This window comes from Danio aesculapii, chromosome 8 (assembly GCF_903798145.1).
Source record: "Danio aesculapii chromosome 8, fDanAes4.1, whole genome shotgun sequence".
NCBI classification, from domain to species: domain Eukaryota; kingdom Metazoa; phylum Chordata; class Actinopteri; order Cypriniformes; family Danionidae; genus Danio; species Danio aesculapii.
In genome coordinates, this window is record NC_079442.1 from 34,755,150 (window position 1) to 34,781,511 (window position 26,362).

At 36.1% G+C, this 26,362-nt stretch overlaps 1 protein-coding gene across 1 annotated transcript; it reads right to left on the minus strand.

The window, feature by feature from the left end:
- Positions 1–5,397: 5,397 nt before the first annotated feature.
- On the minus strand, positions 5,398–26,362 carry alkal1 (ALK and LTK ligand 1). The gene is made up of 6 exons (XM_056463830.1): positions 25,841–26,362; positions 25,226–25,492; positions 15,915–15,968; positions 12,836–12,916; positions 9,531–9,604; positions 5,398–6,852 (listed from the first exon to the last, which is right to left on the minus strand). Exons 2-5 carry the CDS (start codon positions 25,479–25,481, stop codon positions 9,540–9,542), a joined length of 456 nt encoding a protein of 151 aa, XP_056319805.1. The 5' UTR covers positions 25,482–25,492; positions 25,841–26,362; the 3' UTR covers positions 5,398–6,852; positions 9,531–9,539.

Consider the following 26,362-nt stretch of genomic DNA (forward strand, 5'->3'; position numbering starts at 1 on the left):
TCATCACTTCATGAATGGAGCCAGGGCTAGATGGTTCAATGATGAAGAACTCTGAATAAGGGAACGACCTGCCTTTGTGAGACTTATCTCTGGGCAGCTTGCCGGTAACTGGAGGATTGTGTGTTTGGGTGTAATTGTGTTAGCGCCCTCCCACATATCCTCCCCTGTGCATCTTGTGTCTCGTCCCTTAATCTCTGCTGTTTGTCTCTGTGATAAGTGATATCCCATTGTGATCAAGATAGATTGTGTATGCCCACCTGACGAGAAGAAGGCTCTGCAGAGACTTGGTAGACCCCACCTTATTTATAGCGCTGGAATCAGATTAGACTGTTTGCGAAATCCCATGACACTTGCCATTTTGACTTCCTAATCATCTCAGTCTCAATTGATGTATTGATGCTTTCAGACAGAGTCTTAATTAGGATGCTACTGTAGCAGTAAATGGGGAGCATTAAAAAAATGTACGTAGTGGCTGAACTGTTTGTTGCCAGACATTTCAAGTTAAATGTCTGAGGATTTATGTTCCCTGTAGACCAGTAAAGCCAACATCTATTTCAAAGAAGGATCTAAAAGACCATTCAAGGCATGTCACACAAGATAACAATGATGAATGGGGAAGGAAAATGGTTTCTTGGTATTAGTTTCCAAGATTTTCACTGTAGAGCGCTGGAGCGAACCTTAATGACAAGACTGTGACGTCAGCAATGTAAAATTAGATTCCTTGCTTTAAAAACCCTTAAAAGAGTTTATGTCTTGACAAATTAATTGTTTTGCCATTTTTATAAATAGATATTTTGAATGCAATTGAAAACAATAGTGTATAAAGACATTGTATTCACACTAATGCCGAGTTTAGACTGCCTGATTTTAGCCCTGATTTTGACTTACAGACAGGTTTTGAGAAATCCCCGACAAATGCCTGAACTCAGGCAAATTGGTGCTCATTCACACGAGTAACAATCACACAGTGTGAACTATTAAAGACGCGATCTGAGAGAATCGCCGATAGGTCACCGACACCTGTGAGATGTTTGGCGTGCAAAATTTCTGGACTTGCCGGCGATTTAAAATCATGCTGTTTGAAATGTGTTCTGATTGAAAATAACATCGGTGATTACTTATAGCCAATGAGAGAGCAGCATCCACTAGTATGGGTATCTGCAGGCCAGTGGGAGGTTGAGAAGTTAAAAGTAGGGAAGTCCCGATTAGGTTCCCACTATATATATATATATATATATATATATATATATATATATATATATATTTATTATAGAACTTATATATTATAGAACATATATGTACTTAATCTAGTATATATAATATAAATATATAATATAAAAACAAATCACATCAACTTAAAATACCCGGCAGGCAATCCCAAGCTTACCTATCTCACAGTTTGCTATGGCAATGTTTATAATACGACCAGACCGCAGACATACTTTTGCATTCCACTTCAAGCTTCAAGTTTCGGTGTTCTACTTTGACGGAGTTTAACCAATAGTGTCTTTGCAGCAAAGTAATGTCATGCTGCGTGCATGGCAGTTTCTGTGTCAAGTCAGGAAAGAGGTCTAACTCTGTGCCACTGCATAACTATAGATGTGTTAAAAAATAATATTTAAATATATATATATATATATATATATATATATATATATATATATATATATATATATATATATATATATATATATATATAATATAATATATATATAATATATTATATATATATATATATATATATATATATTGAGTGGTAATCAGGAGATGACGTTCAATTCTGATCAAGGGTGTAACCGCATGATCGGGCCCGATTTCTGATCACGTGATCGGATCTAGACATCCCTAGTTAAAAGGGCTTATTTTTCAGTCTATTTGGACCTAAGAAATTAAGGAAAAACTAGTGGAAATTTGGCAGGAGCACCTGTGTCTGTTTGACGTGTCATCTGAGCAATACCACAACGAGGTCGAAAAAAAGAAAAAAGTTAAAGAAAAATTGCAAATTCCCTTCAAATTCAGGTGTTAATAAGTAAAATATGTACATTTTCTACCCCACTAAAGGCTTTTTTTTCTCATTATGTAGTTATTAACAAAAAATATACTACGTGACCTTGCGTTGTTTCCATGTAATTTCTCGTGTGCGTTTGGTTGTGATACATAGTTTGATTCTTCCTATTGTAAAGTCATGCAGTGTGAAACCCCTGCCGCCGATTCATCTTGCGGTGTAAACACAGCAGCAACAGAATGCAGTCTGCAGTCTGAACTCGGCATCAGCTACAACAAAAAAATCCTATGTCATAGATGAATACACACTTAAAAAATACTTTTTGGGATTGATTGGTGGTTGCATCTATACACTCACTCAAAAATTATTTTTGCTGCTCATTCAAACTACTAATTTAAAATTGAAGAAAACACATTCGATTACAAAAATCGGCGAGAAATTGGGAAAAGATCTTCATCAGTTTGAAAGCACACATGCTGCAAATCCTCACAACACAAACACATTTTAAGAAAAACACGCTAAATTTTCTCACAACGTAATTTATGAAAATGTGCTGCATTTTCTCACAACACTTGGAAAAGAAACGTGACAGACCTTGCTATTTAGAATAATATGGTTATTTAAGCTAATAAATACAAAAGACAAGGGAATTGGGATATTAACATAAATAAACAAACAAAAAACTCACCTTTCAAAGATCACCTACAGCTTCACTGAGCAATAGTCACGGTACTGTGGCATCTGTAACGTTTTTGGGTCCCCTTGAAACATTTCCATTATGTTCCTTTCCATTGCAAGTGTTGTTAGAAAATGCAGAGCATTTTATTAATTTGTTTGCATTGTGTGAAAATGCAGCATTTTTTTGTGTATGCATTGTGAGGATTTGCAGCATGTGCACTGTCAAACGAATGAAGATCTTTTAAAATTTGCTGATGTTATTTGATACATGTGTTTCTTAAATTGCAGCACGTTAAGCTCTCTCGGCCACCGTAGAATCCACTCAATTTTTTAGGTTTTTATGGGACAACTTAAATGTTTGACTTTTAATCCGCTTAAATTTGCGAAAACAATTAAATTAAGTTAATCCATTTGTGTCAGGACAACATAAGGAAATTGTGTGGAATCCAGCATTTGTACCGTGCTCTTAAAGGTTCCTGAAGAGTGTTTCATAGATACAGTTGAAGAACCATTTTAGTTCCTCAAAGAACTGTTCAGTAAACATTTATCTAAAAAAATTATTTTGTCGCGGTTGCACCTTTCCAGTAATACTCGTGATTAACGAGGATTAACAAAACACGTATATCTTTGAATCACACTTCTAACAGGAACTGGAACATGACCCACAGGCAGGACAAGGAATTGTGACAATATAATACCAGACAAAGTAAAAAAATACAACTAGGGGGTATATATACACAAGAAGGTTGCTGGTTCGAGCCTCGCCTGGTTCACTTGGCATTTTTATGTGGAGTTTGCATGTTCTCCCTGTGTTCGAGTGAGTTTCCCCCACAAGTCCAAAGACATGCGCTATAGGTGAATTGAATAAACCAAATTGGCCGTAGTGTATGTGTGTGGATGTGAGAGTGTATGGAAGTTTCCCAGTGATAGGTTGCAGCTGGAGGGGCATCCACTGCATAAAACATTTGCTGGATAAGTTGGTGGTTCATTCCACTGTGGCGACCCCGGATTAATAAAGGGATCAAGCCGAAAAGAAAATGAATGAATGAATAAATGATAAAACTAATAAAAAACAGGGGTGAAACACAGAAAGAACTAATAAATATTAACAAACCGGGGGAAAACAGAACGAGGGAATCACACGACAAGCAAGTAAAGAGCAAATGGAGCACAATTTGGGAATCACCTGACACAACAAACATATGGAAAACTACACATAGAAACACCAGATTGTGACAACTTTAGTGTGAAAAATCTAAAGAATTTTATTGCCATTGATTGTTTCATGACAAACCTTAAATATATATAAATAATATCACAAAAAAACTATTTAGAAGTGGAGAAGTTTGGTCTTCAAACTGAATTCATTGAAGAAATGTTCACAAAAAGATTATTTGGGGAAAATCACAGTGGAATCTCTTGAAAACCGTAAATGTCAGTGTACACACTTAAAAAAAATATTGATGTTGATTGTTCTGTGATAAACCTTTATCATCCATGTTCCAAAAAGTGGAACAAGGTTCTTTTGGACATCAAATTGCTTGGACATTATGACTCTAAGTGAACAGTTCTGTTAAGATCCATTCACTTAAACAGAACAACAAACAAAAAATGGTTTTAATATGGCATTACAGCAAAAAAAAACATTTTGTTTGTCATACAAATTAGCATTATAAATGGAGCTCAGAGATCAGCGATAACCATAAGAATGACAAATATTTCATTTTTAAACAAGCAAAAGAAAAATGTGTCCGTTAACACAAGATCCTGTCAGACATTTAAGATGCTAATTATTTTGATATGTTTTGAGAGACATGGTGTCGTGAGAACTTGAGCTAGCACTGTGAGTTCTGGCGCAGCTTTCAAGTGTCCACTTTTAAAATGTTTATGACACTTTCTAAACAACAATTAGGGCTGTATTTCGTGTTTGTGTTAATAACCACCCACATAAGATGAGGTAAATATTTGATTATGATGGAGATGGAGATAAAGCCACAGTCTTAGTTGATCTCCAAAGTATCTAGAGCTACTACAAGAACAGATCTGTTTATTTGCTTAATTTATGAGTCCACTCTTGTTTATGTGCTTTTTGTGAAGACTCGGATGTCATCTTACTCCAGTGCTAAAGACACACTGTAGCAATGTTGTATCTGTATGGATGTCGAAAACAAACAGAGACGTTACTTTAATTAAATCCTGCTAAACAATTATAAAGCTATAACTCCAAGCCATCAAAACAACTGCAAATCCTTTTTTCACTCAAAAATAGAGGAGTGTAATTAAAAAGCGTTATAAAGATGTGTTACATACACAAGCATGTAAGCATCTGAGTTAAACAAGACGTTCATGGTTGACAGAGACTTGCCTGGTGGCCACCGGTGGGATTTATGAATGACACTTAATGTTCTGAGAGATTTATGATTTTATGTCTCCCCTGACACAGAAGTTAAGGATTGTCAGCGATTAAGAAATCTGCTCAAATCACCGGAATGGAGAACATTTCATAAGAGCTGACAATCCATATTCTAATCGATCATTAAACAAAGAGACCCAAAGTATGATAATTTCAAGCTCACATAATTTGTTAAACACAACCAGGAATGTTTCAGAGAAATCTATCATCCCATCAAACCTTTTCATAATGAGCATCTGAATAAAAAAGAAAAGCAATAATTGTGCTTGAATGATTTTATTCTTTCAAAGCATCAGTGCAATATTACCATTGTTATCAAACAAACAATGTGTTTTTGTCATTGAAATAATTTATCGTTTGAAGTTCTTTAAGTGCCAATGGTGGATATCATGGAAATGACAGCATGGTATGAAATGTTGATCATTTCGTAAAGACTATGGATGGTTGAAATTAGGGTTGGGCGATGTCGACCAATTTGGCATCGTATGATGTCTAATGTGAAACATCGCGATGAACGATGGCATTGTCGTCGTAGGTGGCGGCGAATGAACTATTTATGAATAATTAATTAATTCATAACGAATTAATTATTTGTACCTTACCGTTTCAACTACCTAACACGCATGGTCTTTGTTTTACCCATAACTAGGGCCACACAGAATCTGCAGAATTTGTTTTCTATTTCTACGCAGAATCTTATAGATAATCTGCGGATTTATGTGGAATGATTTCGGCAGTATCGTAATTAAAAACTTAATACATGAAATAAAAAAGAATATCTTTTTAACTGTTATTTGATGTTTACAATGCAAGTCCAATTAGATCCACTTATACATTGGTAAACAAAGCAAGTCTCCCATGTAATATACAGTTGAATTCAGAATTATTAACCCCCTGAATTATAAGCCCCCCTTGTTTATTTTTTCCCCAATTTCTGTTTAACGGGAGAGGATTTTTTCAACACATTTCTAAACATAATAGTTTTAATAGTTTTAATAACTCATTTCTAATAACTGATTTATTTTATCTTTGCCATGATCATTTGATCTTTGCCATGTCACGGGATGTGCAATTTCAGTGGTATAGTGTGAATGGAGGGCTGTTCAAAAATGCTAGATGAAACACCAGTGTGGACGTGGATCATTTTCATTCTATAATGCCATTTTAAAATGAAGATGTATTAGTCTAAACAAGGCCTAAGTGTTTATTTTTCTCAAGCGGGTTTGCGACAGGGGCAGAGGATTGCGATGCCAGCTCAGCATTGTGATGTCTATCAGCCATCGGCGATGGATGATGGTATCGTCTATCGACCCAACCCTAGTTGAAATAACGTATATGTAGATTTGCATTTAAAATAATACATTTCAATACAAAACAGAAATATATTTAATAGTAACGACGGCTTTAATGAGATACATATTCCAATATCCTCTCTGGTAATCAGGACAGAATATTTACACATCATTTAAATAAATAACTGGCAATAACGATAAATAATACTTTCTTTAAAACTCATAATATCAAAAGCAAAGCTATTAAACAAAACTATATTTCAATAGCATCGTAACACAAACATATAAATTATGATAAGCAAAAAATGATAATTTGTATTCATTCAGAACAATCGTTCGTTGGAAATGGAAATGACAGTAAATGAAAACAACGACAGTTAATTGCAGTGGTTTGAAGGCACTTCCTTGGAAAAAAATAATGGACTCCAAAATCCTCAGAGCTTCTTCTTTTATATCCTCAGGACCTGTGGCGCATAGAGAATTAGGTGTTAAATATTTAACAATAACACATCTTTCTTTTCATTTAAAGCTGTACTTTCTGCAGTTATAAAAGTGACAAAATTAAGTTTCCAGCGAGTCAAACTGTCAAACACAGAAACAATGAACTTCAGATTTCTCTCCACTTAAATGGAAATCACTGATTCACCTCATAAAAGGCAATTTATTCATTTCTAATTGATTCGGAGGAAAAACAGGCTTAAGAGTAATCATAACCTAATAAAACCAGCCGCATTATTTGACGTTCACATTGGTAATGGATTCTTTCACCTTTCACTAACAAGTTCTTTGAATGTCTCATTTCATTGATGATGTCACAGGTCAGGACTGACTGATTCGAGCGCTGGTTCGGTCTTGAATTATTCTAAATATGCTTCTAGGAATTAAATGAGTAATGCTTGAGTCTCTGACACATGCAGTTATTTCATCATTTTATTATGCAGTCCAATACATGCTTATTCAGTTGTATAAAACTGATAGATCCAAGCTTGTGGACTGCGTTTTATTAATAGACATAAACACGAAGTTCAAAATCAATCTCTTAAAGTCATACTAAATTAAATCGGCATTTAAATTGCCTGAACACGGCCCCACGAGTGAGTGTCGCATCACTTTATGTATTTTGTCTTCAAAGTGGTTGGTTCATCGAGGAATGTATGTTACAATGCAAAGTCAAAAGTGGAAGATGTCTGGAAGTTGTTTTCTGCCTGCGTGAACCGTGCATTAACTGCATGCCTCCAAATGTAGCAGATGGCCATGATTAAACTGACATTATATCTTACTCAATATTTCATCTAAGGTTTCAGTTAAAGAAACATGCAAAACTTTCCCAACAGTAACCGGGAGCAGACTATGCTAGTGCAAATGCTGCAAATTTCTTGCTTTGGAAAACAAACATTGAGAATAACAATACGCAATTATTCTTATTATTAATATTAATTGGAAGATATAACTAATACAAATATTATTAGTTTATCTATCTATCTATCTATCTATCTATCTATCTATCTATCTATCTATCTATCTATCTATCTATCTATCTATCTATCTATCTATCTATCTATCTATCTATCTATCTATCTATCTATCTATCTGTCTGTCTGTCTGTCTGTCTGTCTGTCTGTCTGTCTGTCTGTCTGTCTGTCTGTCTGTCTGTCTGGCTGGCTGGCTGGCTGGCTGGCTGGCTTGTCTGTCTATATTGATCTATTCTATATTTTGTCATTCTATAGGATTTACAATAGTATATTTGTGTATACACTCACCGGCCACTTTATTAGGTACCTCTGTCCAACTGCCTGTTAACTCAAATTTCCAATCAGCCACTTACATGGCAGCAACTCAATGCATTTAGGCATGTAGACATGGTCAAGACATGGTCAAGACGATCTGCTGCAGTTCAAACCGAGCATCAGAATGGGGAGGAAAGGTGATTTAAGTGACTTTGAACATGGCATGGTTGATGGTGCAAGATGGGCTGGTCTGAGTATTTCAGAAACTGCTGATCTACCTGGATTTTCATGCACAACCATCTCTAGGGTTTACAGAGAATGGTCTGAAAAAGAGAAAATATCCAGTGAGTGGCAGTTCTGTTGGCACAAATGCCTTGTTGATGCCAGAGGTCAGAGGAGAATGGCCAGACTGGTTCCAACAGTAACTCAAATAACCACTCGTTACAACTGAGGTATCCAGTAGAGCATCTCTGAACACACAACACGTCCAACCTTGAGGCAGATGGGCTACAACAGCAGAAGACCACCTTGGGTGCCACTCCTGTCAGCTAAGAACAGGAAACTGAGGCTACAATTCACACAGGCTGACCAAAATTGGACAATAGAAGATTGGAAAAACATTGCCTGGTCTGATGAGTCTCGTTTTCTGCTGCGACATTCGAATGGTAGGGTCAGAATTTGGCATCAACAACATGAAAGCATTGATCCATCCTGCCTTCAGGCTGGTGATGGTGGTGTAATGGTGTGGGGGATATTTTCTTGGCACATTTTCAGCCCATTAGTACCTTTGAGCTGTGGTCAATGCCACAGCCTAGCTGAGTATTGTTGCTGACCATGTCCATCCCTTTATGACCACAGTGTATCCATCTCCAGCAAAATAACGTGCCATGTCATAAAGTGTGAATCATCTCAAACTGTTTTCTTGAACATGACAATGAGTTCACTGTACTCAAATGGCCTCCACAGTCACCAGAACTCAATCCAATTGAGCACCTTTGGGATGTGGTGGAATGGGAGTTTTGCATCATGGATGTGCAGCCGACAAATCTGCAGAAACTGCGTGATGCTATCATGTCAATATGAACCAAAATCTCAGAGGAATATTTAAAGTACCTTGTTAAATCTATGCCACGAAGGATTAGGCAGTTCTGAATGCAAAAGGGGCTCCAACCCGTTATTAGTAAGGTGTACCTAATAAAGTGGCCGGTAAGTGTATATTGTCTATATATTCACTGTGAAATGGATAAAAATACAAAATTTCTAAATGGGTGCACTCATTAATGCTGTGCACTTAATTTTTTTCTTAGTTTTTTAAAAAAAAAGTATTTTCAACAGGTTTTTGTATTCAATACAAAACACATTCCACTTGGATATCTTAAAAATAGTTCAAAACATCTGCAAATCTTTGTACTTACATGCATTTTCTATGATTGTGTGCAAAGGGGACTCATCGCTAGCCTTGTTAGCAATCTTGCACATCTTTTATAATCTGTCAGAGACAAGAAGCAAGAATGTTAAACAGACATTGACAACAGGGATGAAACGCAGCTTCTGCCGTGACGTGACATGAAGCAAACGTCAGCACTTGAAACGCCCTGATGAAATTCCGCTTTAAGTGGAGCTCTCATCATGGGATGACGTAAAGAATGCGAACATGGCTAAGGGTTAGATGGATCCCGGCAAATAGCTTAATCTGTGCCCAAATAATGTACTTGATGGCCTAAAATGACTGTGTGGGATCAAGCACCACATGCCTCCACCCTTAATGGTGTTTGTGAAGTCTGAACATCCCATTGCTGACCTTTTCCAAACACTGTCACCATCATTTTCTCTCAAGGTAGAGCTACATTTCTGTTTAAGAGTGACATTGTCAAAGTAGAACTCAAACACAAGTATCTTGACAGTATATAGTAACGAATGGCTTTGGATTCGCTGTTACCGTACATAAAAACAGATCACGTTTCAAGTTTACTACAGTTTAGGGAGCATTTAAGCCATAAAAATGCTCTGGAAGACAAAACCTCTGATTTTCTTATGAATTATTATGCTTTTGCCATTCCCAGAGTTCCTCGTGGCTGCCAAGTGCTGAAATACAGCTGGTCGGTTATCGGTTTTGCATGAACTTGTTTACAAATCCCAGCATACCAAATAATATCTCATCCCTAAACACATTCTGCACTTTTTCACTACTACATTGCAATATTTCATAGCTCCTTATTTATGAAAGAAACGTCCACGGTATCTAAAGTTGAGTTTCACAACACTTCGTACTCCGTGGAGAACCAGAGAAGGAGGGTCATGGAGCAAGTTCACAAAACATCTCTGGCCACAAACACACAACTGTTTTTACTTACGAAAAAACTAAACAAAATAACCAATGTCTAGGGGAAATCAGGCAACTTTTGTGACCCAAAATATAAATCTGATCCTCACTCTGGGCAAACAGTTTGTCTCCGGTTTGTTTTGTAAAATACAGAATTTAACGGCGTTGAAGGACCCTGATTAGGTTGGACATCTACTCTCTCTAAACAGAGTAACAGTTTAGACAGCCCGTTAGAAAAGTGTTGTTTAGTGGAAAAATGTAAACCTCTCCTGAACACACAAAGTCCATGAGGACTTAGGGCGGAGGAGCATTTTTAGTGTAACGCCCTGTCAAAACTATTTTTTTTTTAACTTTTGAAAAATAGAAACAGGCAGCGTTATTAAAACCTCTATCAAACAAACTAATAAACAAACAAACAAGCAAACTTTTGATTTATTAGGATCAAAATGTAACACATTTCATGTCTTTTTAAAGGGTCAGCTCATCCTAAAATAAAAAAAAACAACATTTACTGTGCTAATCAACTCATGTCATGTCAAACCTCTACACATTTTTCCGTTACAAAATACAAAAGATATCTGAAGAACATTGGGATCTAAATAATAATGAGCCATTTCAATTCAAATGCATGGTAAACATTGTATGTAAGTTTTCAGTTAACATTAGTCATTGATGGCAATTAACTAATAAAGAACAGTTCTTCTAGAGCATAGGTGACCAAACTTTTTTAAATAAAGGGCCAAAAACCAAATATCTCTGATAGCTATGGGCCAAAGATAAATATACCAAACTATTTTACATTAAAACGGCATTGGTAATTTCCTAATTTATTTCATAACATTAAAAAAAATAAATAAAAAGCATTACTTTGAATCGTATTAACTAATGCAGTATAACTTTTATAACTTAAATTATTGGAATAAAAACATAAACAATCACATTTATAACACAGTGGAGTTCAGTGCTGAACACACTAGTCAAGCAGAATCTGCCTTTGCCTTGATTCGCTCACCAAAGTCTGTCCTCTCTCTGTGGTATGCACATTTTAAAATAAATCTCATTTACACCATTTACATGAAAACATTTAATTTCAGATAGCTTTTTTGTAGCTTGACAATAAAACAAATAAGTATAAGGTTACATAAAATTTGAAATCAATCTCTAAACATTCTCAGATGGCATGAGGGGCCAAATTAAAGGTTACCTTGGGCCAGCTTTGGCTTGTGGGCCCTAGTTTGGGCATCTTTGTGAGTATGAATATTTAGGTTAATCAAATCCATTAAAGATGTAGACTTTTTTTCTCCAGTACACTGTTGTTTAGCTGAAACCATGTTCTGTGGTGATTCATAATCCACCACTACGAGAATCTAAAAAGCAAGTTGGGCAAAACAAAATTAATCCCTACATACATCTAGGTCATATGAAGTGAAGTTCTTTTGAACCGGTTCATCTTTATAGTGAACTGGATGAACCAGTCGGGCCAAATTAGACCTTACTGTGTTAAACAGTTCTACAGATCTTCAAGGTCAACTGAACTCACTTTAGAATGTGCCCGACAGTCACTCCTACATGACTTTAGTCAGATTACCTGCGTACACTATCCAACAGTGGCTGTACTGAACAAAAAGCACTGATAAAACTGATAAAGATTTTCAAGCCTGGGGCTTCCTCCCGTTTGCAAGGCAAGAGGGGAGTTTGAGCTTAGGTACAGTAGATCTCCCCTGCTGTAGTAGCTAATGAACAGATAGTGATTGCTCTTAAGAGATAACTACTTAATAGGAGCATGTCTATGGTGCCGATTTAGATTAGTCAATTACTTAAGTTGCATGTTTTTGAACGGTGGGAGGAAACCGGGGAACCCGGGGGAAACCCACATGAGCATGGGGAGAAGGGGAGTGTACACTCCACACAGAAACGTTGGCTGGCTTGGTAAGAACTAGAAACAGTGACGTTCTTGCTGTGAGGCAACAGTGCTAACCACTGGGCCACCGTGCCACCCATCTAGGAAAGGAGGAGGAGTAGGGGTGGAAGGGGGGATTCTTCAAAATGAAGATGACTATAGTATGGAACTCAGGGTATTTATAGTGGCTTAGGAATCGTCTGATTGGTGAATCATAAATTGGATAATGCGGGACCAGCTGCAAGCATAAGCACGTGATCCTCTAGAAATTAGTTTTTAAATAAACTTTGCTTATTTATTTATTTTTGCCAGTATTTGTTTAGTCATTTTTTATGAATCACCAAGGACCACAGATTCAGCTTAATCTTTTGGAGAAAAAAATTGTACATTTTGTGAGCAAATAAAAAGCACATTTTCATTATATATATTATTTTTGTGCATCTTTCATAGCAGAAAAATCACAATTGATATTTCTATTAAGTTTAAGATATACATACATGTCGGTCTGGAACAATCCCTTGTGTTGTGATAAATTCTGTGGAAATGTGTCCTGCATTCAGATGGAAACTTGACTGGTCCTGCTTGGGAAAAAGATTGCAATCATGATAAGGTTTTATGGATTAGTTACTCTGATCCCTCTGAATTCAAAATGTCTGCTCACTCATTAGGTAAATGTGCTGAAACGCTAGAGTTGCTGTAACGGAGTCACTTTTTGACATGTGCAGAAACCCAGAAGAAGAATTAGCGAATGCCAACGCTTGACATGCAATCACAAGGGCAAGAGACTTAATGATTCCGATTCTGCCAAAGCTCTTACAAAGTTTCATTGTATGAGTTTCCGGCTAACAGATTTTCACACTAATTATCGTAAGTGAACAAAGATTCTGAAACGATTAATCATCTCAAATGTGATTTGGCTAACATTTGGCCTAATGTATTTCACAAGAGGCTTTAAAAACAACTTATTTAGGTCAGCTCACGGCAAGCTTAACTTATAGTATTTGACTGGCTTTACATTTACTGTAGAAAAGGCTGGGTTCCACACAATCGATCTGTGTTGGGACAACATGAAGGAAATAAGTTAAAGGTGCAGACCGTGCAGTAGGTGATTGTCTTCAAAAACATTTTTTGTTGTGCTGGTTGAAAGTCTCTTCAAACACTCTAATAGTAATGATTAAAGTAAATTATCGAAATGTATTTAAATGTATTTTTATATTCTGGGAAAGGCATAAGACAAAAAAATGTTCATCCAATTAAAATTTGACTGCCTGACAATTTCCATTATTCTGATACATCGCACAAACTGTCTGTCAACAAATGTAGATTTGTACATCTGCACACTCCTGTTCATCTGCACACTCCTGCAGACATGTGCGTGTGCATGTGCACCGTGATTACGTGCACACAGCAGAGAGAGTGACAGCAGTAAAAACAAATGCTGAATCAAAACTTTTTAAAATCCTGAATCAATATTGGAGTTACTTTTGCACGCTGGAGGAAACACAACACCATGGCTAAAGTATTACTTAATGTTTTAAAACTATTTTAGTCTCGCAAAGCTTATATAGATTGTGTTGTATTATGAATGGGTTATATGCACGAAAGTGTTGTTCAGTCACTGAAATCTTCAGGTGAAATATCGATGCGCCTATTTTCAACTTCATAAGCGACCTTTTTACAGCATCAGTAATGTCTAATAACAATAAGTTTAATAACAAAACATCAGTAAATAACGCTATTCCGCTTAGCCTTTACTGAGGTGAAGTTGATTTTATATTTACATTAGTTCATTTTTGCACAATGACAACTTGTGACACGCTCCCTATATTGTTTACCATGCTACTCTTAATATTTGGTAAGTGTGGCTACGTATAAATACGTGTAATTCCTGCACGCCGCCGGCCAACCACTACAGTAGTCTCTTTAGGACAAAGCGCGTGAGAGTGTGAGACGAGTGATCGTTGCATGGAAGCAAAATTGCACATTATGACAGGTTTTGCTTGCTGCATAACTGAAACGTGCTAGATATAATACAGTTTTTCGTTCGGATCTATAGTATTATAAAGTACTGGAAAGTTTTTTTAACTGGCGAATAACATGAACTAGTAGGTTGCCTACTGCCATCTTTAAGGTGCACGTTCGTGTTTTCAGGAGGCATGGCTTTAGACGGCAGGGAGGGACTGTGCAGTGTTGCCAACTTAGTGACTTTGTTGCTATATTTAGTGACTTTTCAGACCCCTCTAGCGACAAATTTTCAAAAAAGCTACTAGCGACAAATCTAGCAACTTTTTTGGGTGTTATTGGCAATTTTTATAGATTCTCATGTGATTCTCAGAGCACTGACAGGCGGCCCATTCCTTGTACAGCAGTCTCTTCCGTTTGCAGCCTGAGAGCAAATCACCCCTCTGCGTACTGACAGCAAATGATTTAGCACTAAGTGTTTGAGGTATTTTTCTTATATAGCCAAACCGATCTGCTTCTCCTTTGTTTTAAATTTAACAGTTTAATTTGACTGTTTAATCTTTTCTTGTTCACAATCACAAAGTTTTTAGTGACAGTTTCGGAACTTGTCTAATTCACTACATATCTATACTGATATACTGTATTCAAACAGCAATAAATTTAGTTAAACTGACATGCTTACATAAAGCGAAGTGCAAATATAAATACCCCCTTATTAACCATAGGCTGTTAAACAAACATTAACATTTGGACATAATGATGTCAGTAATATGCTAATTGACGTATGACATAATCTAGCAACATTTTAGGGACTTTTCGGGCAAAGCTTATTGCCTTTTCATTGAAAACAGTTGGCAAGACTGGGACTGTGTTTCAAAGAAATTATGCTATTGGTTAGCATTTTGACAGATCACCTACTGCACCTTTAACTTATTAGTTTTTGCAAATTTGTTGATTCAAATTACTTTAAATAAGTAGTTTGAATAAAGAACAAACAACCTTTTTCAGAATGTTATCAGAATGAAAATGCTTTTCCAATGAGACAATTTTGAAAAGTGGCATATAATGAGAATGTAAACAGATTTAGATCTGAATACTGCACAGAATGCACTATAAATACGGTCAAGTATCTTTTTAAAAATATCAAAACAAAAATGGGTAATATTCCTGAATTATCATTTTATAGGTCACACATGGCAATGTTTTATATTTTAAAATGGCCTTATCAGGTTGTAGAGTATGTGAGTTAATAAATGGTGTCTAGTTTATATCTTGACACTTTCTGCAGTCCGGTTTTGTGTAAAACTGGAACAAACTTTTGGCAGCCCAATCAAATAACGACTCAAGAAGCGGATAGTACTTTGGTTATCATTCTTGACACAGGAAGTGGAAGGTCAGGTCGAGTGCACCGCTTAGTGGGATGCAAAATTACACAATGTACATGTAGCAATTGCAGACAGGACAATTCACATACTTCACAAATATGCTTCACAACATATGCTGCAGCAGTAAGAATAGCATGTTTTTATGCTGTATTCTGAACAGCTGGATACAAAGCCTCACATCAAGAATAATCTTTGCAAATGAAACATGTTGAAATTGGTTTTTGTTTACCTGTAAAATGTTCTATAAATTTGTCTTTCATGCTTATATCTCTTGCGACAATCTCTGAAAAAGACAGACAATAAAAAAACTGTTAATATTTTGCCTTGTGTATAAAGCATAAAGCTTTTGATTGACATGACTAGATATTGAATTATATACGCTTAAATCACTTATACACTGAAACCATGACAGTGACTACATTTACATGGACATCAGTAATTGAGTTATTTGCCTAAATCTGAATAAGACAATAAAATGATTAAGGTTATAGCACATAATTCGATTAACGTCATTGTGTCAGCACGCTATCCACATTTTCTTCTGAGTTTCATGTAATTTCGGGTGTTTCATTATTAATTTGTGGACTTTATCTGCAGTTTGGCACTTTCACTTTCATTCAGGAACATTTCATGCATGCCCCCCATAACAAATAAGACATTGGATGCGAGCATCAACTGCTGGAAGAGTGTTGTTTAAATGAAATTTGATATCATAAGCAATATCAAGCAATATCTAAGTGTGAACTCTTTAAAATGAAATAGAATAGGCCTGCACAATATATTGTTTCAGCATCGATATCGCAATGTGATCATTCGCAATAGTCGCATCGCAGGATCTGTAATGTCAAGTTCAGCTTCAGTTTATTCATCCCTCAGGAAATTTGAGTGGAACAATAGCTGACCTAGAACTATATTTGTTGAGTGATTGTGAAGCTTAACCTTAATAGAGTGAAATAGTGTTTTCAGGGCCTTTAAATAATTTGTGTTCAAGAAATGATAGCAATGAAAATATATTGCATTTATCTTTTATTCAATGAAGACTATACAGTTTTATTAACTTGAATTTGATTATTCAACTTATACTGGAATAAAGTTAGACTCCAAAAAAAAAAAAAAAAGGCAGCTAAATTAGCGCAGATTATCTGGCCTATGAAATCATCCCAATCAATATAAAATATTGTTCCTATATATAAGTTCCTTCCAAACTGAGCTATTCAAGTCATCTGGTGAAATGATTATATTCATATCGCAATAAATATCGCAATGTCAGATTTTTGCAATATCGTGCATTATGGAGTCAATCTAGGGCCATATATAGTTGCAAAATAAAATAATTTTTTGCAAACAAAAAATAAAGTATTAAGCAAAAAACAAATAAAGATGTGCAAATATCCAAAAATAGCAAAGCAAAAATACATTTTTGCTAAATAAAAATTAATTTTGCCAACAAAAATAAAGAATTTCAAAGGGAAAATTAAGTTTTGAGAAATAAAATTGTAATTTGCAACAAAGTGAAATCCGCAGAAATGTGAAGTGCACAGTGAAAACAGCATTGCAAACTCACAGTTAACTAAACAGCTAATCAAAATGAGCATTGCAATTGACTGGATGGGTTTTGTAAAGGCAATGCTATAAAAATGTTTTGTAAATATATATCGTTTTTTTATTGCAAATAATTTAGTTTTTTTTGCACTGCTTGATTTTTATTTGCAGTTCTTTTTTATTTGCAAATTTATTTTTATTTCTCACCTTAATTTTCCCTTTGCAGTTCTTTAATTTTGTTATCAAAATTAATTTTTTTTTTTAAATAAATTTTTGCTTTGCGATTTTTAGAGATTTGCATTTATTTATTTATATGCTCAATACTTTATTTTTTGTTCGCAAAACTTTCTTTTTAATTTTGCAAGTATATATGGCCCTAGATTGACTCCATAGTGCAGCCTTAAAGAAAAACTTGCTAACATGATTATTTTGCCATCCGGAGTATGTGCTTTTGCATACAGTACATGCGATTTCGTTTTTTTTTTTTTGTATATGTTTTAGTATAAACGTTTTCAGTGAAGCATAATTTGTTTTCGAAAATGCAGACAATTTTGTGTGTATGCATGTTTAGTGAATGGCAACCATTATTATTTTGTTTTTGTTTCCTAAAAAGAATCACTTTCATATTTTGACAGCCTTCAAAATCTTTTAGATTTACCGTCATACTTTTAAAGTCTGCTTCAGGTTAGGTTAAACAGAAAACCGGACACTTTCCGGCACACAAATTGGTAAATGAGTTTAAAAATACACAGACAATGTCACTGCCAACTTTAAAATATGTCCGGCATTCATAACAACTCAAGCAGAAAAACAAAAGACTGCAAGTTATTTTATAAACTGCCAGTTTTCCATTTTGAGTTATGAATATTAAAAAGGACACGTTACAATCAGACCAAATTGGAGTTTATACATGTCTTGATTGTACTGCAAATTTACTTTGAAGAATTCTTTTGTTTTTTAAATGTTCTTCTGACATAAATATGTATGAAAAAAAAATACTACTGTGTTGTATCATTGGATGTGATTCAGTGTATAGTATTTAGTCTGGGAATGATTATGTCATCAGCTTGAGTCCAGCTCAGTCACTAAATACACTGCCAAGCACATGGCATGAAGTCATTCTTCAAGTCTGTTTACTTACAGTAACTGTCTGTATAAAGACATACAGTATTTGTATAAAGAATTCTCACTGACTTCTACTATTAGCATATTTAAAGGCATAGTTCACCCAAAGATTAAATAATTTATTTAATCATTCTCACTCGTCACAAACTTGAGATATTTTGATAAATGTTGGAAGCTGGTAACTATTGACACCATAACACTTGTTTTTTTCTACTATGGATGTCAATGATTACCAGTTTCTAACATTACCCAAAATATATTCTGTTGTGCAATGTAAAAAAATCTTACTGGCTTAAATTTAGTTGAATCCAATGAAAATTTCTAGCCATCTCCACACTTACATTAGTAAAACAGACTAAAACTATTTAAGTTAAACCTATTATAAAAAAAAAAATTGAAACCTGATTAGCTGTCGCCTCACAGCAAGAAGGTTGCTGGTTCGAGCCTCAGCTGGGTCAGTTGGTGTTTCTGTGTGGAGTTTACATGTTCTCCCTGCGTTCACGTTGGGTTTCCTCCGGGTGCTCCGGTTTCCCCCACAGTCCAAAGACATGTGGTACAGGTGAATTGGGTAGGCTAAATTGTCCGTAGTGTATGAGTGTGAATAAGTGTGTATGGATGTTTCCCAGAGATGGGTTGCAGCTGGAAGGGCATCCGCTGCGTAAAACATGTGCTGGATAAGTTGGCGGTTCATTCCGCAGTGGCGACCCCGGATTAATAAAGGGACTAAGCCGAAAAGAAAATGAATGAATGAAACCTGATTAGCTTATTAAAATAAGTTAAAGTAACATAAAACATTTGTTGTCATGAATTTGTCAAATATTTTTTACAGTGTGTTCAACAGAATAAAGAAAATGAAACATGCTTGTGACAAGTGAAGGGGGACTAAATATAGGGTAAATTTTATTAGGCGGTGCAAACTATCTTTTTAGTAAATATTTGTCTCGTTGACAGCCTTCCTAAAATGTCTGCAAACCTGAAAATATGACTTCAGCCCACATACTCTCACCGGACACTTTATTAGCTACAGTACACCTTAATCCTTCGTGGCGTAGATTCAACAAGGTACTAGAAATATTCCTCAGAGATTTTGGTCTATATTGACATGATGGCATCATGCAGTTTTGCAGATTTGTCGGCTGCACATTCATGATGTGAATCTCCCATTGCACCACATCCCAAAGGTGCTCTATTGGATTGAGATCTGGTGACTGTGGAGGCCATTTGAGTACAGTGAACTCATTGTCATTTTCAAGAAACCAGTCTGAGATGATTTGTGCTTTATGACATGGCGCGTTATCCTGCTGGAAGTAGTCATCAGAAGATGGGTACACTGTGGTCATAAAGGGATGAACATGGTCAGCAACAATACTCAGGTTGGCTGTGGCACTGACACGATGCTCAATTGGTACTTATGGGCCCAAGGTGTGCCAAGAAAATATTCTCCACACCATTACACCACCACCACCAGCTGAACCGTTGATACAAGGCAGGATGGATCCATGCTTTCATGTTGTTGAGACTTAATGTATTTCCAATTATTTGTTGTCTAATTTTGGTGAGCTTGTGTGAATTGTAGCCTCAGTTTCCTGTTCTTGGCTGACAGGAGTGGCACCCGGTGTGGTCTTCTGCTGATGTTGCACATCCACCTCATGGTTGGACGTGTTGTGCTTTCAGAGATTATTTGACTTACTGTTGCCTTTCTATCAGCTGGAACCAGTCTGGCCATTCTCCTCTGACCTTTTGCATCAACAAGGCATTTGCACACACAGAACTGCCGCTCACTGGATATTTTCTCTTTTTCTGACCATTCTCTATAAACCCTAGAAATGGTGGTGCATGAAAGTCCCAGTAGATCATCAGTTTCTATAATTCTCAGACCAGCCCGTCTGACACCATCAACCATGCCACGTTCAAAGTCACTTAAATCCCCTTTCTTCCCCATTCTGATGTTCAGTTTGAACAGCAGCAGATCGTCTTGACCATGTCTACATGCCTAAATGCACTGAGTTGCTGCCATGTGATTGGCTGATTAGAAATTTACGTTAATGAGCAGTTGGACATACAAAGTGGCCTAATAAAGTGGCCGGTGAGTGTATAACGACGAATTTACAAACAGTCTTTTAACAGTCTATCAGATCTCAAACCTATAAATAGCTGTAACACAAATGTGCAATAACTTCTCGGAAAACATCCCCTATTAAGATGATGATATAACTTATTATAATCACATATACGCCATATGTTTGACAGTGGTGACTACATGCTTGACGTAAGAATGATGGACAGCCCTGTTTGAAGCATGCATGCAAGAACGCAATCCCAGACTGATAATCCAGCACTCAGTAAATCTGCTGGAGGCTTGGGGTCCTTGCTAATTATGCACAATCTGTGGCCTGCCGACCCTATGACAATGTCCCAGCATGTAGACCATACAGTATCAGTTCCGGCCTATCGGAGTAAGGAGATTATTGCATGCAAACTTGTAATGCCTATCAATGTCAGGTCTACAAATCCATGCAGCGGCTAATTTTAACCCGCCTCAGAACACAGGATAACCGACACTGCACTATGAATGAGTTGCTCTTTCATTCAAAATACAGCGACTTTCTGTAGTTACAATGTCTATGTGTATACCTCGCTTGTGGGTCATTTCATTTTTAGACGTTTGTCAAGATGATGCATTATCAAGCACCTATCAGTGTAAATATACGCAGTCCATACGCATGTTGTTGCACCTGAGTCTTACATAACATGACTAAATGCCTATACTTATAGGCTGTTCTGTTCAGATTGTCTATTATTCACATTGTACACCATACACCGTGTTGGCTGTTTTGGATTATGTAAAGGATCATGATATCAGTATCAGGATTTTAAAACCAGCATTTCTTCATTGGAATAAAATCAGTCTCGTTGCAAAACTTGAAAAGGCAGCAAACTCATTCAAAGGTCATCCAGATCAGAGACTGCAGATGTTTATGGGTGTAATTTGTCCTTTGGCAAACAATTTAAGTATAAAAATGCACATCAATTTTGTTTTCTTTTGTTGTGGATGTTTAAGAACCCAGCTCTGAATCAGGCCGACCAGAAAACTGTCACTGTCACTTTTTTAAACCGTCAAAGTAATGGGGTGTCACAGCAATGATGAAACCACATAATAACATCAAATACAAAACTATTCTCAAGTGCTGGACAAATTCTAAAATATCTCTAAATCCATCAAAACACATTGGTCAGCTATATGACATGGGCCATTCAGTAGTTGACATTTAACACTAGGCAGTTACACCAATAAATATTTCAAGTGTTATAACTTTAAGCATGCTAAAAATCCAGAAAAGAACCAAAAATGTCAACTGTAATCATACAAAGTTCAAAGAACACTTTTGTGTGCCAAAAGAAGTAGAAATGTCTTTGTTTGCTAGTGTTTTCTATTCTCTTTCTTGTCACGTTGTCAGAGTGTTTGTTTACAATGGGCAGTTAGGGTTTTTCAGATTCTGGAGTCAGATACTTTAAGAATCGAATACTTGTTATAAAATTTATATTTCAATTTCTGGGTGCACTTTTTTTTAAATAATTTTTGGAAATCTGGCTGGACCTTCTGTACTGATGAGCTACCAAAACTTGAATAATAATCTAAACATTAATCTAATGATGGACCATGGGAGGTGCTCAAAAGTGTGGCTACATTTGGTAAAGAATAGGCATGGGCGGTATAAGCTTCTGACGGTATGATAACCTTGGATAAAAATTTCACAGTATCACGGTAACACAATATATTTTATTTTAACAAATATTTTAAATATTTTGGATGAGTAGTTTTTGATGTGAAGATTTCTTTTCTGCTGCAGATACTGTTGCCCTAAAAAAACTAAATAAAATAGTTATGAAAAACATGTAAATCTTACATATACCTTAGGAACGGTATAACAGAAAACTGTCATTTTAAAAACCCTGACTTTTCCAAACCATGGTAAACCTTGAAACCGGTTATCGCCCCATGCCTAGTAAAAAATAATGGCAAAGCTAAGTGCAATTATTGAAATAACTAAAGTGTCACAACCAACATGACCAAGCATTGTGCTACTAAACTAAATCATATATCCATGTTATAACTGTAAAACAGAATAACGTGTGATCGGAAATCATTTCATTAGTTGATGAATAAAGTAGTATTAGTATTTTGCAGTATTAGACTAAAAGATCTGGTTGAAATTGATTGAAAGTGGACATAAGAAATGCACTTAAAATCCAGGTGTGAATGGCAGTGGTGGAAAGAGTACTGAAAATCATACTCAAGTAAAAGTGGCAAGTAATGGTTCTTTTACTTGAGTATGATTTTCAGTATACTTCAGTATACTTTCGGTTTACTTGAGTATGATTTTACTCTACTTGCAATAGTATCTGTTGTAAATATTACTCAAAGTATGAGTAAAAAGTATACCTTTCAAAAGTACTCAAGAGTAATGAGTATCACGCTATAAAAAGCTGATGCATTTACATGTAATTTGTGGAACTGTGTAAATGTAACATTCTGTAATGCATTTAGTTATTGCCCAGCAGGCACACAACATTATATGACGTTAATATTAGGTTAGATTTAAGTTGTGATCTCAGGTGACCAAAATTCAATGTCTAGCCAACGTCTAAGGACAACATTATTTTGATGTCTAATAACGATGTCAAATGACGTTAATATTTAATTGATATTAGCTTGTTTTAGAAAGTGACCAAAATCCAACATTGAGCGAACATCTTAAAACAACGTCATTTTGACATCAAATACTGACATTTATTCATCAGAATCCAATGTCTGGTAGACGTCATAATGGTAACGTCTACACACTGTCAAACTGTTACATTATTAGACGTTGATATTTGGTTGATTTTAGGTTGAACATTACACACTGACGTAGGCCTGACATTGGGTTCTGACGTCAACCTGATTTTCATTTCCAAACAAAATGCAATGTGCCCATGATGTTGGGGAACAACGTCAATCTGATGTCATGTTGACGTCTTGTGCCTGCTGGGCGTTTAAGGCCATTTCGGTCATCATACAATAAATATCTGTCATCTTTTCATCTAAACAGTCTCTTGGTCAATGCGTATTAAGATTTTGGACATCGTCTTGGGGCATTTTAATGCTTTCAAACTGTTTGCTTCAATTATAAATCGCTCATGTTTTATTATGATGCGATTTACCTTCTATGTACGATTTAATTGGACAGGAATCACAGAACTGTTTTTTCTAATCCCCATAGACAAGAAAAAAATAAAGTATTGACTGCAGGTTGAAGGAAAGTAGTGGAGTAAAAGTACTGATACTGCACAAAAAATGTACTCAAGGGAAAGTAAAAGTACACATTTTTAAAACTGCTTAGTTAATTAAAATTGCTGATAAAAACTACTCAATTACAGTAATATGAGTATTTGTAGTACAATGTGAACTAAATGGAATCGAAACTGGGAATCGATGAGAATCTAAATCGATAGGCAGAAAAAGAATTGGAATCGATAAAATTTGAATGATTCCCAAGCTCTATGGGCAGTACAAGGTACTGTCATAAGAGTCAGCAGCACAAAATGCTCACCAAGACCTGTTGTTGAGGAGAAAACATTCATTTTTACAGTTCTTTTGGTGCACAAAAGTGTTCTTGAAGCTTTGTATGATTGCAGTTTAACCTCTGAAGTCACATGGTAAGATTTTATAATGTTTTTAGTTCCTTTTCTGGACTTCTCTGAGTTCTCTGATTTGTTGATTTGTGTTCTGAAGATAAACTAAGATCTTAGGCCATTGGAATGACAGAGGGTGAGTAATTAATAACCAAATTTTCATTTTTGGGGAGTGAAATAACATCTTAATGAATATGAAAACAAGAAAGCAAATGACCCAAAATTACAGGTATCTCTCATTTTCTGAAAATAATCCATGTTTGTAGGCATACAGAAGCAGAATGTGACTAAACAATACATTAACATTACAAAAGTTATAAATTGTCATGTTACAAATGTGATTCCTATATTCTTATATAGGAAGATGATGGGTTTTTGTGTGGATAAAATATCCATGCTTAATACTCTATCAACTTTTTTCATGGCTGCCAGCATCTGCCATTTACGCATCCAGGAGAGTCAAGTGAAATATAACGTAGACTATACGTCATATGTTGTAATCGACTCTCCCGTGAAGCCCACTGTTGTTGTATTGATTAATCTTATGATGGATGGATGTGCTTTTTAGAGCTTTACAACTTATACACTATTCGCTGCCATTAGGATATTATTTTATGACTTCAGTTGTGCCCATCTGATAGAAGAAATTCATGCACATCTAAGAGAGCTTGTGGGTGGTTAAATTATGAAAGAATTTTCATTTTTGGGTGAACTGTTCCATTAATAAACAACCCAGATAGTTTAAGAGTTATGCATGAAGCACATTTTCAGGCATACACAACATTTTTTCCACTGAAATGCAGCAGCACACTAGCACAGTTTTCTAAAGGTGCACACCATTACATGTGACAATTAGCTCCATGATTTCCCAAGCTTATAAACGTTCTCTGAGCAGCTCTTAGATCTACGCTGGTGATTTCAGCATTATGTGATCTGCCTAACAAGACCATAAGCAGTCATTTTACCACCCTCTGTAGATCAAAAGAGTGTCCCTTAATCCAATTTCACAGCTTTTTTTAAACTGGACTTTTAACATTGAGCCAAATATTACAGGTTATGTTACTGTCACTGCAATGCATCAACACTAAATATGAATAGCTGTCAGCGATTAGTCGTTAAAAGTGCATTTGATATGCAGAAACAGGAAGGAGGTAATGCCCAGGATTACATTTATCACCTGATCTCAAATCAGCTTACCTATTGGTCTGCTGTTGTCCGGCTTGGGCAAATGTGCAGTGTTTTCACGCGAGGAAAACTTCACATCTTGAGATACAGAGTAGAGGCCACTGGTGACGCGTCTGGACGCGGGCTTTTCCCCGATCACTTGCAGGATTAGATTAAGCAGAGTTTTCCTTTCCGACTCCTTTACCTCCTTGCTGTCCATGCACTGGCTGGAGGTGATGAGCAAAAGAATCATACTCAACAAGATGTGCCATCTCTTCTCAGCCCGCATGGCTTTCCAGACTGATAAACGAACAAAACAGGAAAGCAAGTCATTAAATCGTCGTATAGCCTCAAAGTTCTGATACGCGCGTAAATGCGCACTTGGCAAAATTGGCGCAGTGGTCCTGCGTTATCATAGGCAGATTTGTGTACAAGTCACGACATATCTACACTAAATAAATGCATAATAGCTAAATATAAAATAAACGTTAAAATAAAATTTTAAATGTTTAAATGAACACAACCTAGAGGTAACCTAAATCTAACCATTGCGCATTGTCCACGTTTAATTTCCTTAATTATACAAATGATCCACTTCAGCGTAATCACTAATTACACACACAGAGGCTAAAATAAATAGAGACTTACACGATTATATATTGGTAGGTGCTTCTGCCTCTAATGATGTAGACGCAAAGTTGCCAGAGAAAAATATATCTTCCAAAAGTTCCTGTTGTCTCGTGTCTTTCTTGAGAACATGCGTCTTGTTTTTATACGTCAAGTGCGAAGCTTCTTGAATGTAATACAATCGATATCGTGTGGGTGGCAAATGTAGACATCTTTCCCTTAGTTTTTTTTCTTCTCAACTCGTGGTCAGTTCCTTTGACACTCGCCCCTCCTTTCGTTTCAAATTCATCACATAAGTTCAGATAACTATAAAAAGTGTCTCAAAACTCCTCTATGCGGTTTATTAAAATAATCATAGCTGGCAAAGCGCTGGACGCGTAAATGTTCTTGGAGATATCCATCGCGCCACGCACCCCATGGAAAGGATGGGGAACCTTCACGTATCCAAATATACTTGCTTTAAATGTAGCCGAGCAGTGAAATAAACGCCTGGACGTTTTTGTTCATGGATGGTCGGGTCTTGTGACTGCACTAAGCGCGCTA

What these genes read in the sequence shown, in the direction of transcription:
- alkal1 (XM_056463830.1), bottom strand. Translation starts at nt 25,481, where the DNA reads ATGCGGGCTGAGAAGAGATGGCACATCTTGTTGAGTATGATTCTTTTG. An exon ending in ATTTATAGAACATTTTACAG is followed by an intron (nt 12,917 to 15,914) that starts GTAAACAAAAAC and finishes TTTCCCAAGCAG; the next exon opens with GACCAGTCAAGTTTCCATCT. An exon ending in GGATTGTTCCAGACCGACAT is followed by an intron (nt 9,605 to 12,835) that starts GTATGTATATCT and finishes TGTCTCTGACAG; the next exon opens with ATTATAAAAGATGTGCAAGA.